This window comes from Ahaetulla prasina, chromosome 5 (genome assembly GCF_028640845.1).
Source record: "Ahaetulla prasina isolate Xishuangbanna chromosome 5, ASM2864084v1, whole genome shotgun sequence".
Classification (NCBI taxonomy): Eukaryota; Metazoa; Chordata; class Lepidosauria; order Squamata; family Colubridae; genus Ahaetulla; species Ahaetulla prasina.
This window is the reverse complement of record NC_080543.1, coordinates 41,735,071-41,747,094: the sequence shown is the minus strand read 5'-3', so window position 1 is coordinate 41,747,094 and position 12,024 is coordinate 41,735,071. Positions and strand designations below refer to the sequence as shown.

At 34.7% G+C, this 12,024-nt stretch overlaps 1 protein-coding gene across 1 annotated transcript in view; it reads left to right on the top strand.

Annotated features, from left to right (window-relative positions):
• The window catches only part of DCAF6 (DDB1 and CUL4 associated factor 6), a 71,727-nt gene extending 60,336 nt beyond the window's left edge, over window positions 1–11,391 (top strand). The window contains exons 17-21 of the mRNA XM_058185516.1: window positions 2,993–3,131; window positions 4,902–5,058; window positions 8,129–8,217; window positions 9,007–9,112; window positions 9,454–11,391. Of these exons, the coding sequence (XP_058041499.1) occupies window positions 2,993–3,131; window positions 4,902–5,058; window positions 8,129–8,217; window positions 9,007–9,112; window positions 9,454–9,518 (556 nt within the window). The 3' untranslated portion in view covers window positions 9,519–11,391. The remainder of the gene's footprint in view (window positions 1–2,992; window positions 3,132–4,901; window positions 5,059–8,128; window positions 8,218–9,006; window positions 9,113–9,453) is intronic.
• The last annotated feature ends 633 nt before the right edge of the window (window positions 11,392–12,024 follow it).

Genomic DNA, 12,024 nt, shown 5'->3' with positions numbered 1-12,024 from the left:
GTACAGTTTTAATAACTTTATTAATATCATTTATTGGAGATGATTGTATCACATAGGTTTTCACATAGTGAAAACCAAATTCAGCCTTTCTATTTCCCATTTTAAGCACAGCATATTTTGCATGAACCACTGCTAATATGAGTTTGAATTAATTTGTTTTGATTGATCTGTTTAATGTTGTTTTCCAACAGTAATAGTAGACAAAATTTAGAATAACTATAAAATGTGAGGTGGGAACCAAATGAGTATACATTGAGATTTAGCATTTAATATTATTAAATTTATTCTTAGAAAATATCTCTATCTTCAAACTTCTGAAAATTCAAAAATTAGCTTATTAGCTATGCATTATTTAAAAATTTCAATTTAGACTGTTCATAATTTAATGTCCAAACTGCTTTTTAAACTTTGGGGGGTTTAAAGTTATATAGAAAATATAAGCATATGTGTCTTTGGTTCCTAGCCACATGCTAAAAGCTGGAAAATCTGTACAATTTGCTTCAGATGATAGGACAGTTGATTACTAAAGAAGGTTTGGAGGTATATAGTTACCTATTGTCTTGACTTGATGCATACTAAATACATAACATATTCCACAAAAACTTTAAGCCTAGTTAATTCCTGCCATCTGATAAAAATACAGAGAGGATAAGAACTGTAACATCATCCAGGCAAACAGGTCAGAGATTCCTGATAGCAGGTATGGTACAGCTTGAAGCATTCAGGTAAAGAGATTGGGCTCCAGATTTCCTCAACTTCTGTCCAGGAGTAGCTGAGTCTACTGTATGTAGTAGCCCTGATTACAAAAGTTGGCTTTGGCAAAGTCGTCATTGCGTCACTGTTTATCCATATATTTGGGAGAGTTCATCTATTTTGTCTCTGTCTAGTCCTTTATTCATAGGCGTCATTATTTTGGGGAACAAGGTGGCTCTGGCTTGGATGCAACATCTACATCTTCAAGTCAGAATCCGTGTCATCTTGACTTGGTTTTGTCTCCTTTAAATTGCTTGGACATTTTTCCTCAGGTATGGGTGAAGAAGAAATGGAGGAACTCTTCCACTTCTTTTTCATCCTTATCCTAAACTATATATTAATATTTTTTGCAGGGCCATTGATGCATATATACATTCAGGCTCTATAGTTTAAAACCACATTAATAGGTGATGAAGGTATCTTTTAAGATAAATTTAAAAACAAAAACAAAATTTTAGAGAAATCTTCAGAGTACCAGAGAATGAGACCTTGAAAACAAATATTTTGAGTGCGCATGTTGAATCTTTAATTTAAATAAGTTTTACTGGCAAACATTTAGAATATCTGATAACTTTATGTGATTAGAATGAAATACATGTGTATGTTTGAAATTGCAGTGAAATTGGATTAAATTAGGAAGAAGTTAAAGAAAGCATGTCAAGTTTGAACAGAATACAAATAACATGAGACAAATGTACTGAACAAATATGCGAAATCTGCACTTAATTATTACTGGCTGGGGCTGAGGGGGGATTCAGGAGGAAATACCATTGTGCTTGTTTTGCAATTTGTTGCTCAGTTTCACTGGTGTAATATTTTGGGGTTCTGCAGAAACTGCAAAAAGGTACATTCCAATAGCCCATACTGCCCTATTTGTCTATCTGTCTATCATGCCGTTCATCTTGTGTAGAGGTGACTTTAGGCAACTTATAACCAATAAAAGCAACAAGATGAAACATTAAAACAATATTAAGACTAAAATTGACTAAAGAATTAACAAAGATTGCAAAGAAGGAGCAAGATGTTCACAGGCAGGAGGTAGGGTCTTATCTCAATCTATTAACTACCTCCAGTATGATGTGCCCTTTTCTAGTTCAGAATTATTTTTTTTTCTTTTTCCTTTCCCCCCCAATCCTAAAATCATTCAACTCAGCTACTTCCAAACAATATCAAACAATGTCATTACCCCACCCACCCCCAAAAGTTTATGTACTCTGGTTTTACACAAGCAACTCAGCAATCCCAAACTGAATCCTCAAATCACAACAAGCAATTAAAAATTGCCCCATTATCTTCACAATGTGCCCAAATTATCCACCCTAATTTGGTAATTATCCCCAGTTTAAGAACAGAGATATCCTAAGTCCGTGATGGCAAACCTATGGCATGCCTGCCTGGGGTGGCACGTGGAGCCATATTGCCTGGCACGCGTGGCGTCAGCTGTTCCTCTTCCAGGCAATGATCAGCTGACCTTTGTGCATACGGCAGGGCCGGAAACTGGAAGAGCTGTTCTGTGCGCATGCGTGCTGGCCAGCTGATAGGCGTGTATGCATGCATGGCAGTAACTGGAAGACTTGCCGGCCGGCACACATGCGCGCGCCAGAAATTGGAAGTAAATTTTTCTATGCGCACATGCTCCCTGGGCAACTCCTCTTCCTGGTCGTGGCCCAGACGAGCACACACTCTCTTTTCGGCATTTGGTAGCCGCACATGCATGCTTCCTTTTCGGCACTTGGTGCCAAAAAGGTTTGCCATCACTGTCCTAAGTATTCATTTTCCATATTACAAGACAACATTGTTTTTCAGGCATACATATTCAATACACCTCTTTCCATTGCCTCACTTTCCCTATATGGTGACTATTGGTGAAGGATAGTGTTCTACTCTTTATATAACATTCTCACATATAGACATTCTTCATTATCTCAATGTTGGGCCATGCTTTAGTTATTTATTTCCTTAAGCTTTTACAGAGTTTTCTAGGGTTCATCTATTAGATGCTCGTATCTAACATTGTTATTTTGTTTCAAAATTTACTTACAAGTGACCATAGGATTCCTTTGGTTAATGATTTACTGTCTTGTCTATTTCTAGATGCTGCAGAATGTTCTTTTTCTATGTCAGTGGGAAGGCAGGGTAACCAGTTACTATGTAACTGAAAATACCAGCTTTCTGTCCATAAAATGAGGCTATTATGTAACTTTCTAATAATATTAGTCTTTCTGTTCATAATCTACAGACGATCTGCTGTTGCTCGCATCCAGGAACTTTTCAGACGAAGAAAAGAAAGAAAGGAAATGGAAGAATTAGAAACACTAAATATTAGACGCCCTTTAATAAAAATGGTTTATAAAGGTCATCGGAACTCACGGACAATGGTACCTCATTTCTGCTAAATATATTGCTATACTATCTTGTTTAGAAATTATTATTTAATAATAAAGTTATTTGTTACTTTATTGTTAAATAATGAACATTAAATAATAAATATTTTAATAATTGCTATTACTATCTTCCTGAGAGGTTTTTGAGAGGTTTTTCTCAAAGCACTAATATCTGGTTTATTTATTAAATAAACCTTGTAATATAAAAGGGAAAAAAGCATGGTAATATTCTGGTATATGCAGATAATAATGTCGTCACTTTTCTAAACTTATTGTAGATGTTGTATATTTATGATAAATTATTTAATTTTACCTTACCAGCTGGCAATTCTAGCTAAATTTCATCTCAGAAGTAAGTCAAGGTTGGACCTGGAAGACCATCTGAATATTTCAGATGCCGTACGCTACACTGAGGGAAAAAAAAATCCCAGAAAAAGGCAGTATCAACCTATTTCTGTGTTAGTGTAGTTACCAGGAATTAGGTTCAAGCAATGGGCACCTTTTTTTTATATTCGTTCCTGACAAATATCATAAGCTGCTTTATGTATAGATGTCATCATTTGGGTAGGAAATAATCTTAATAAAAAATAATGGATTAGATTTGCCCTTGCTAATTTTACAGGAAAATCAGTAACAATCATTCCATGAAGACAGATATGGAAAACCACTGGAAAAAAATTAAGAATACTTTTTTAAAAGTGCTAAAAGCTATAGATGCTAAACCAGTGACTAGAGTAAGTTGTGACATGTTAAATTTTTTTTAAAAGTTTCTTTCAAGTCATTGACCAGTAGATCTGCACTCAGAATTTACTGCTCACCAAAAGAATAATTATTCTCCATGCATGCAGGTGTTAATCTTCTTTACAAAAGAGAAAAGTTTTTTTCTAAAATTATGTAATTCAGAATACTTATTTAAATGTCAGGTGCAATACAGTATTTCTTTTATTGTTTGGTGAAATAATCTATATAGCATAGTTATTATTTGATCACGTGACCATTTGTGTCCTTCAGCTATAGTGTAGTTTGCCCACACAATGGGCAGATTCAATTATTTATATAATTTAGTTCTGATCGAAGTTAAACTGTTTTTCCTTTAGTGATTGCTGAAATGATTCACCTATCTGGAAATACTTCCTCTATACTGTGTTTGACACTCTATTATTCTGTTGCATTTTAAAATAATCTCTATGTTTTAAAACATATATGACACCTCTTCAGCTTCCTTTTAATTAAGCCTATCACTTTTTGGAAATTTCTTCTGAAATGAACAAAATTTTCATTGGCCTTTTAAAAGTTGTGCTTACTGCCTAAATGTTATATTTACTGATATTGGATTGACTGTTCCAAATTGATTCAAAATATTTCTGTGCTGCATCAACTGGATTGTTATATCTGGCTTTGTGTCTGATGATAGCAAGTTGATGCTATAATTATATAAAGATATAAAATACAAATGCAGCAGACTTTTGTTTTTGCTTTTTAATATTATATTTATTTTCCAAGCATAATCCAAGCTACTTAAACAAAAATAATTTTATTTGTCTGTATAAATTTTTCTAGATTTAGTCATAATAAATTGTAATTATCTAAACATTAAATGTGAGAGCTTTCCTTTCTGCTAATGAGAATTAACAAGCCTCTGTTCACGCCCTGCGGGTCTCTGATTTAGAGAACAGATTGAATGCTTTCTTGTTCAGGTTTCTCAATGATGCTTCTTAAACATAAAAATAAAGTGCCTCAATTGTTGTATTGATTTACCCGTAGATAAAAGAAGCCAATTTCTGGGGTTCTAACTTTGTAATGAGTGGATCAGATTGTGGACACATCTTCATCTGGGATCGACATACTGCTGAGCACCTTATGCTGCTGGAAGCAGATAATCATGTAGTGAACTGTCTGCAGCCACATCCATTTGATCCAAGTAAGACTGTCTCCATCTGTAAAAGACAATTCCATAGATACCTCGTAGGGAATCCCTTATAAAGTTGGCTGGTGCAAAAATGATGAAAAGATAATCCCAATCCCGATTCATCTTCTTGCATCCTGACATTTGAAGCATGAACATTACAGGTAGACCTTGACTTACAACAGTTTGTTTAGTGACCGTGTGAAGTTACAAAGACACTGAAAAAAGTGATATGTGACCATTTTTCATACAATTCAAACACTTGGCAGTTGCCTCATATTTATGATGGTTGCAGTGTCCTAGGGTCATGTTATCACCTTTTGTGACCTTCTGACAAGCAAAGTCAATGGGGAAGCATGATTCATAACCATGTTTCTAACTTAACAACTGCTGTGATTCACCTAACTGTGGCAAGAATGGTCATAAAATGGAGCAAAATTCACTTAACAAATGTTTCATTTAGCAACAGAAATTTGGTCAAGAACTACCTGTAGTTGTACTTTGTGTTGTCATTTCCACACACACTAAATAGAAGCCTGTGACTGAAATATCACCTTTTCTACCAAAAAAAAAGTCCTTATTATATTTCATTCTGTTTTTGTCTTTACTTCTCTTAACTGGTGTGAGGAAAATGCACCTTTGCCCCTATTCCATGAATTGCAAATCCTACCTTGTGCTACAATCCATCAGGACCCTATTTCAAAAGACAATAGACTGATACTCAGCCAAAATGGAAAACCAATGGTTTTTGGTTTTTTCATATTTTTCATATTTTAATTTGCCATCATGAATATAAAAGTGTTCTGTGGTTTAAAAAGTGGAAAGCACAGTCTTCATTGGAGTAACTGAAGTCAACCAGAGACTTTACAAAATAGTTAAGCAGTGCTAAAAAATGTAAAGGATACCTCTTCCTTGAAGAATTCTAAAGTTGGATAAACAACTCCTCCCTGAAATAGTAAAGAAGTATACTTAGCTTCAACAAAGCATACAAAAATTAACCAAACACTTAAAAATAATAAAATTAAATATATGGGCAGAATTATAATCTTTCTCCTAGATGCGACATTCATTGTGACTATAGTTACAAGTTATGACAGCGTTATAGCTACCCGGAAGGAATGTGCCTCTATGAGAGGATATAGGTCTTATTCTGTATTCAATTACATAGAATCCTTCTGATGAAGCCTAATTTAGGGCTAAAGTTTAACTCTTATTCAAAATATCCTAAATGATTAAACTGATTAGTTATTACCAGTGGTAGTCAACTTGGTCCCTACTGCCCACTAGTGGGCGTTCCAGCTTTCATGGTGGGCAGTAGAGGTTTTGTCCGATACTGAAGCACTTTCCTTTTTTTAAAAATTTTATTGACTTTTTAAAAACTTTTCATTGCATTATTTAAAAAAACATTTTCATTAGGTTTTCATAAAATTCCCCGTGACAATTTAAATTTCTGAAAATATATTATTTGTATCGCCCGTGCATAAGTTTAGTTCACGTTACCTAAGTGAAACTAAATGGCGCAATAGTGCGATTGCAAACAAAAGAGCCTTGTCCCAGAATAGCTCGCGCATCTCCCCCCACACCAGCCAGCTGTAACAGACAAGCAGAGCTGGTAGCGGCGCCCCCCAACCCAATCCACGATGTTCAAGGGGCATGTGCAGAAGACGATACACGGTGCATTACTGTGGAACCGGTGGGCGGTTAGAAAATTTTACTACTAACAGAGATACAAAAGTGGGCGGTAGGTATAAAAAGGTTGACTACCCCTGGTTATTACCCTTCCCATATTACAATGCTCAGTTATAGATACCATGCTAACTCCACAGTTTTATTTGAACAGATAATGTAGAAATATTTTTAAAAGGGTAGCAACTAGTCAGTTTAACCGTTTAGGATATTTTGATTTAAACTTTTGCCTTAAATTAGCCTTCATCATCATTGTTTCCAATGTTTTTCTTAAATATTTTCTTACTTTATATATAATATAAAGTAAATTGTAAATATAGTTGCAATTCTGTTAGTTTCAGAATACAGGGGATTAAAGGAGAGTAAGGGCACTTAAACTGGAGATTTGGGCTGTATAGAAATTAATAATTTTATTTAAACAATTTAATTGTTAAAAAAAGCAAATAAATCAAATAAAAATTCTTTAATTAAACAACCTTTTTAATTAAATTAAATAAACTTGTTATTAAGTCTGAGAGCCAGTTGTTCGGAAAGGATGCAAATTTGCCAGGTAAATTTTCTTTGCTACGCTATTGACTACATTTACTTCAGTTATTCCTTAGATTTAAAAAAAATGTTTCTGTATCAAGGTATTTGCATATTTGTTAATATGTAATATCTTCCTATTCTTTGTTTTTTGAATAATATATCTTTCCATATCTTGAAGGATATTGCAGGATAGGGATAGCTTATCTATCTTAGTGAATTTTTTAAAAAAAAACTTTAACATGTGGGTAGTCCTTGACTTACGATCACAATTGAGCCCAAAATTTCCATTGTTAAGCAAGACAGTTAAGTGAATTTTGTCCCATTTTACAACCTTTCTTGCCACAGTTGTTAAATGAATAAAGCAGTTGTTAAGTTAGTAACATGGTTGTTAAATGAATCTGGCTTCCCCATTTTTTTGCCTGGCAGAAGTTGCAAAAAGTGATCATATGACTCTGGGACACTGCAACCATTATAAATACATGCCAGTTGCCAAGCATATGAATTTTGATCACATGACCATAGGGAAAAACACTCATAAGTCACTTTTTCAGTGCCATTGTAATTTCAAACAGTCACTAAAGGAATGGTTGTAAGTCAAGGGCTATCTATAGCTAATGATGGAGCCAGTAGTGGGTTTCAAATCCCGTTGCTACTGGTTTGCTTGTGGATGCTTGCATGTGTGCGCGATGCTTTGCGCATGCGCAGAGACGTTCGGGTGGGTGGGCGGAGCTTTCTGCTGCCGCTACTGGTTCGCCCGATCCGGGCAAACTGGTAGCAACTCACCAGTGAATGTAGCAGAGTACTGTGAAATGTTATTTATATTTACAAAGCTTTACACTGTTTTTTAATATATTTCTAAACAATTGTTTAGTTTTAGCTTCATCAGGTATTGATTATGATATAAAAATCTGGTCACCACTAGAAGAATCCAAGATTTTTAATCGGAAACTTGCTGATGAGGTAAGATGTGCTTTTGCTCTAATATTAAACCTATGATAAAAGTGATAATTCTTTTTCAAATTAAGTTATCCATATTTGAGCAAATTAACCTGTTGCATCTCTAATATCTATAATTTAGAAAGAAGTACTATTTTCATAGGAGGGACGCGGTGGCTTAGTGGATAAGACGCTGAGCTTGTCAATCAAAAGGTTGACAGTTCAGTGGTTCGAATCCCTAGTGCCGCGTAACGGGGTGAGCTCCCATTACTTGTCCCAGCTTCTGCCAACCTAGCAGTTCGAAAACAATCCAAGTAGAAAAATAGGGACCACCTTTGGTGGGAAGGTAACAGTGTTCCGTGCGCCTTTGGCGTTGAGTCATGCTGGCCACATGACCACGGAGACGTCTTCTGACAGCGCTGGCTCTTTGGCTTTGAAATGGAGATGAGCACCTCGCCCTAGACTCGGGAACCACTGGCATGTATGTGTGAGGGGAACTTTTTACCTTTCACCTTTCCTATTTTCATAGCTGCATTACCCTAAAAAGATCATGTTAACCTTAGGATAATATGGAGGTGGATTATGAATTGAGATATCATTAAAGTATATGTAAAACTTTAGCAGTTAACAATTTGTTTCAGTGGTTGTACATCATTCGAAATTCAAATTGGCAAGATTTGTTTGCTAATTATGAGCCATTACTGAGACAAAATCATTGTGTATTAATATAATAGTTACACTATTATATATAATTGGCCAAGAAAACAACTCTCTATTAAATTCTTGTTTAATTGCTATTCTACTCCTTTGTAGGTTATAACTCGAAATGAATTAATGCTGGAAGAAACTAGAAACACAATTACTGTTCCAGCTTCTTTTATGTTAAGGATGTTGGCATCTTTGAATCACATACGAGCAGGTAAGATCACTCCAGACACGCTTTCTTATGAGGCACACTTTCTTAATTTCTTTTATTGCATCCTCCTCTTCTTGGATACTTATAAATGTAAGCATAAAGGCCACTGTACATGCAAGCTTCCTTTTGCCAGTAGGACCCAACCATTTAACAGAATTTTATATTTGGGTAATAGATTCTATTAGGGCACTACTTTAAATTAGGAAAACTTTTCATATTTTTATTCTTGCATTTTCTTTCTGATATTTGTAGAAATATTTATAAAATAAATGTACGTTATATTCCATTTAAAAATGACTGTAAGTATACTTTTGTCTTTAAAATATTGCTTTTATATCTCATAGACCGGCTGGAAGGTGACAGATCTGAAGGGTCTGGCCAAGAAAATGAAAATGAAGATGAAGAGTAATTGGCTATTTTCTGGAAACAACAAAATGTCATGAAATTTGTATAACTCGTGAATTATATTTTTCCTTACAAAGCTTTAGTGCAATTTTAAGGTTTTGCTTTGGGTAATCTAACATTCTGATTTTTGAATGTGTGTGCATGACTTATGAGAGTGTGCAAGTTAAAAACGCAAAATGTTTTTAAAATGTTTTGCCATGTATGAGGAGTGCTAGACAATGCAAAGTGCAATATTTTCCCTTAACTTGCAAATGTGGGAGCTTGGATCAATGTTAAAATAACTTACCTAATAGTAAAAACATTGGTTCAAATAAATTTCTATACCTGCTATTTGCATGTTTATTGCTTTCTATTAAAAGATGTGGTTGTTTTACATTTGTGTTTGTCTTTTCACTATGACTGTACATAGCAAACCAACCAACCTGTTAGAATACATTACATTCTTACTATTAGAGTGATTTCATTCCTCCTTCTGTTCCCAGGGGATCTTCTGTGATTAATCTTTAAAAGATTAATCTTTTTAAAAGAAAACATGAGGATTTCATTTCTTTTGCTTAGTGCAAGTGTTGGAATGAAATAATTTTATATTAAGGTATTTATAAAATCATGCTAATATTCCTTATAAAAGCAGTTTGTTATATATGTATTTGTGCATTGGTGTAAACACACATACATAATATATGTGCCATATCACTCTTGCACTTTACAACAATTATAAAATACAATAATATGTCCAGAGTAAAAGTTAAAATAAACTTAACATTGAAAGTAATATGAAACAATCCATAAATTTGCATGCCATCTGTGTGCATTGGCATGCTAATCTTCTCTCTATTCCAACTGTAATACATGTCCTGTCAAAGTATAGCATAGAGGGCTGCTGAGGAGTAATTACAAGGCCATTCTTTGTGTAGATACAATCATATAGGCTTACAGTGAAAGTCTGTGTTAGCAAACCTAAGCTCCACTAATATTATTGTAAACAAAATAATAAAAGGATGCCAGGTGGTCTTTAGATGAGTGCTTCCTAACCATAGTGATCCACAATGCGTGCAAATAATCCCTTTGGTAATGACAAAAGGAAAATATTTTTTTAAATAGCTAAACCTTATGAGAGTATTAGATTTCATAACAGGATATTCTTGCTGGAAATCACAATTGTATTTTTGCCAAACTTTTGCAAGATTACAGATGGGAGCACCATAATCTTGTGACAGTTCACAGTTCATTATTGTTTTTTTAATTTAATTTTGGAGCATCCACAAGCACCAACTTCAGGGCCTGTTGTCACATTCTATGTTGGAGTTATTAAAAGCCTTATATGATAGCGCATGGGTCCACATAAAGGAAAAGATTGGGAGGCCTTGCAAAAGGCCAGCAGTATTGGGGTTAATCTAATCTCTCGAGTGATGGGAGTCTGGGTGTTCCAAGGGGCTGGTGTTTAGCTAGATTTATCTCATAGCCAGTGAGAAAGTCATATTCTGTAGAGGGAAGTGAGAATGGCCTTGAAGGACATGAAAAGGAGCCACTATCAAGGCAATGATCAGATAAAAGGGGCCTTATCCCAGATGGCGAAAGTAAATATCTCAGACAAGTCCCTGCCTAGCTCACAGGAAGATAAAAGAGGGAGGAGAGAAGTGCATTTAGAAGTACAAATTTCTGTTACTATAGCTTTACAATAAAACTACTGACCTACATGGCATTGGTTCCCTAGTCTGGACCATGGTGAACACCTGGCATATACAAACAAGATTTGTTAATTGTATGCAGAAATCACAGCCTGCATATAAATCCATATTCTAGGAGTAAGCTTCTTCCTAGCTTTGGTATAAAAACTCGGGCAGATATCACAGTCTCTTTCAGGATATGCATAATGTCACAAAATCAGTTTCTTTAATGTGTACAATAACATGACAAGAAGGCTGGCTCTGAGGCAAAAAAAAGGTAGTCCTTTCAAGGTAACCTCATTTGTATGCAATGCATTTAAATATGTTTTATTTAAATATTTGGTTTTCTCCTTAGAGGAGAGGTTTAAGAGAATAAACAATGGGTAAAAAGAAAACAAGACAAAGATGTATATTTAAACTAAAAAGGAAAAGATTGCATGGACTACACCTTGACCTTTTTTAAGGGGGTTGGTCTGGTCCTCTATTGATTATTTTTAAATGAAATGCATTTTTAAATAAATGAGATAAAAGCTGAAGCATGTGACAAATAGGGCAGCAAGAGATAAGAGTGTGGATAAAGCTAACATCCTTAGATAACTTTCTGCTGGTAGTTCTTTCAGTTCTTAGAGATTTTTATAATCATCCTATTTGCATTGGTGAGATCTGATGAGCAGTTTCAAATTATAATGCTACAACAATCTGGCAGTAGCATCTGGGTCAAAGTAACAACCTTTTCAAATTTAATGTGGTGTACAGCTATTCTGATGGTTAGGATCACTCCAGAGAACATCCATTCCGTACAAATGATCAAACATAACTTATCTTTCAGTGTTTGAAATAAAT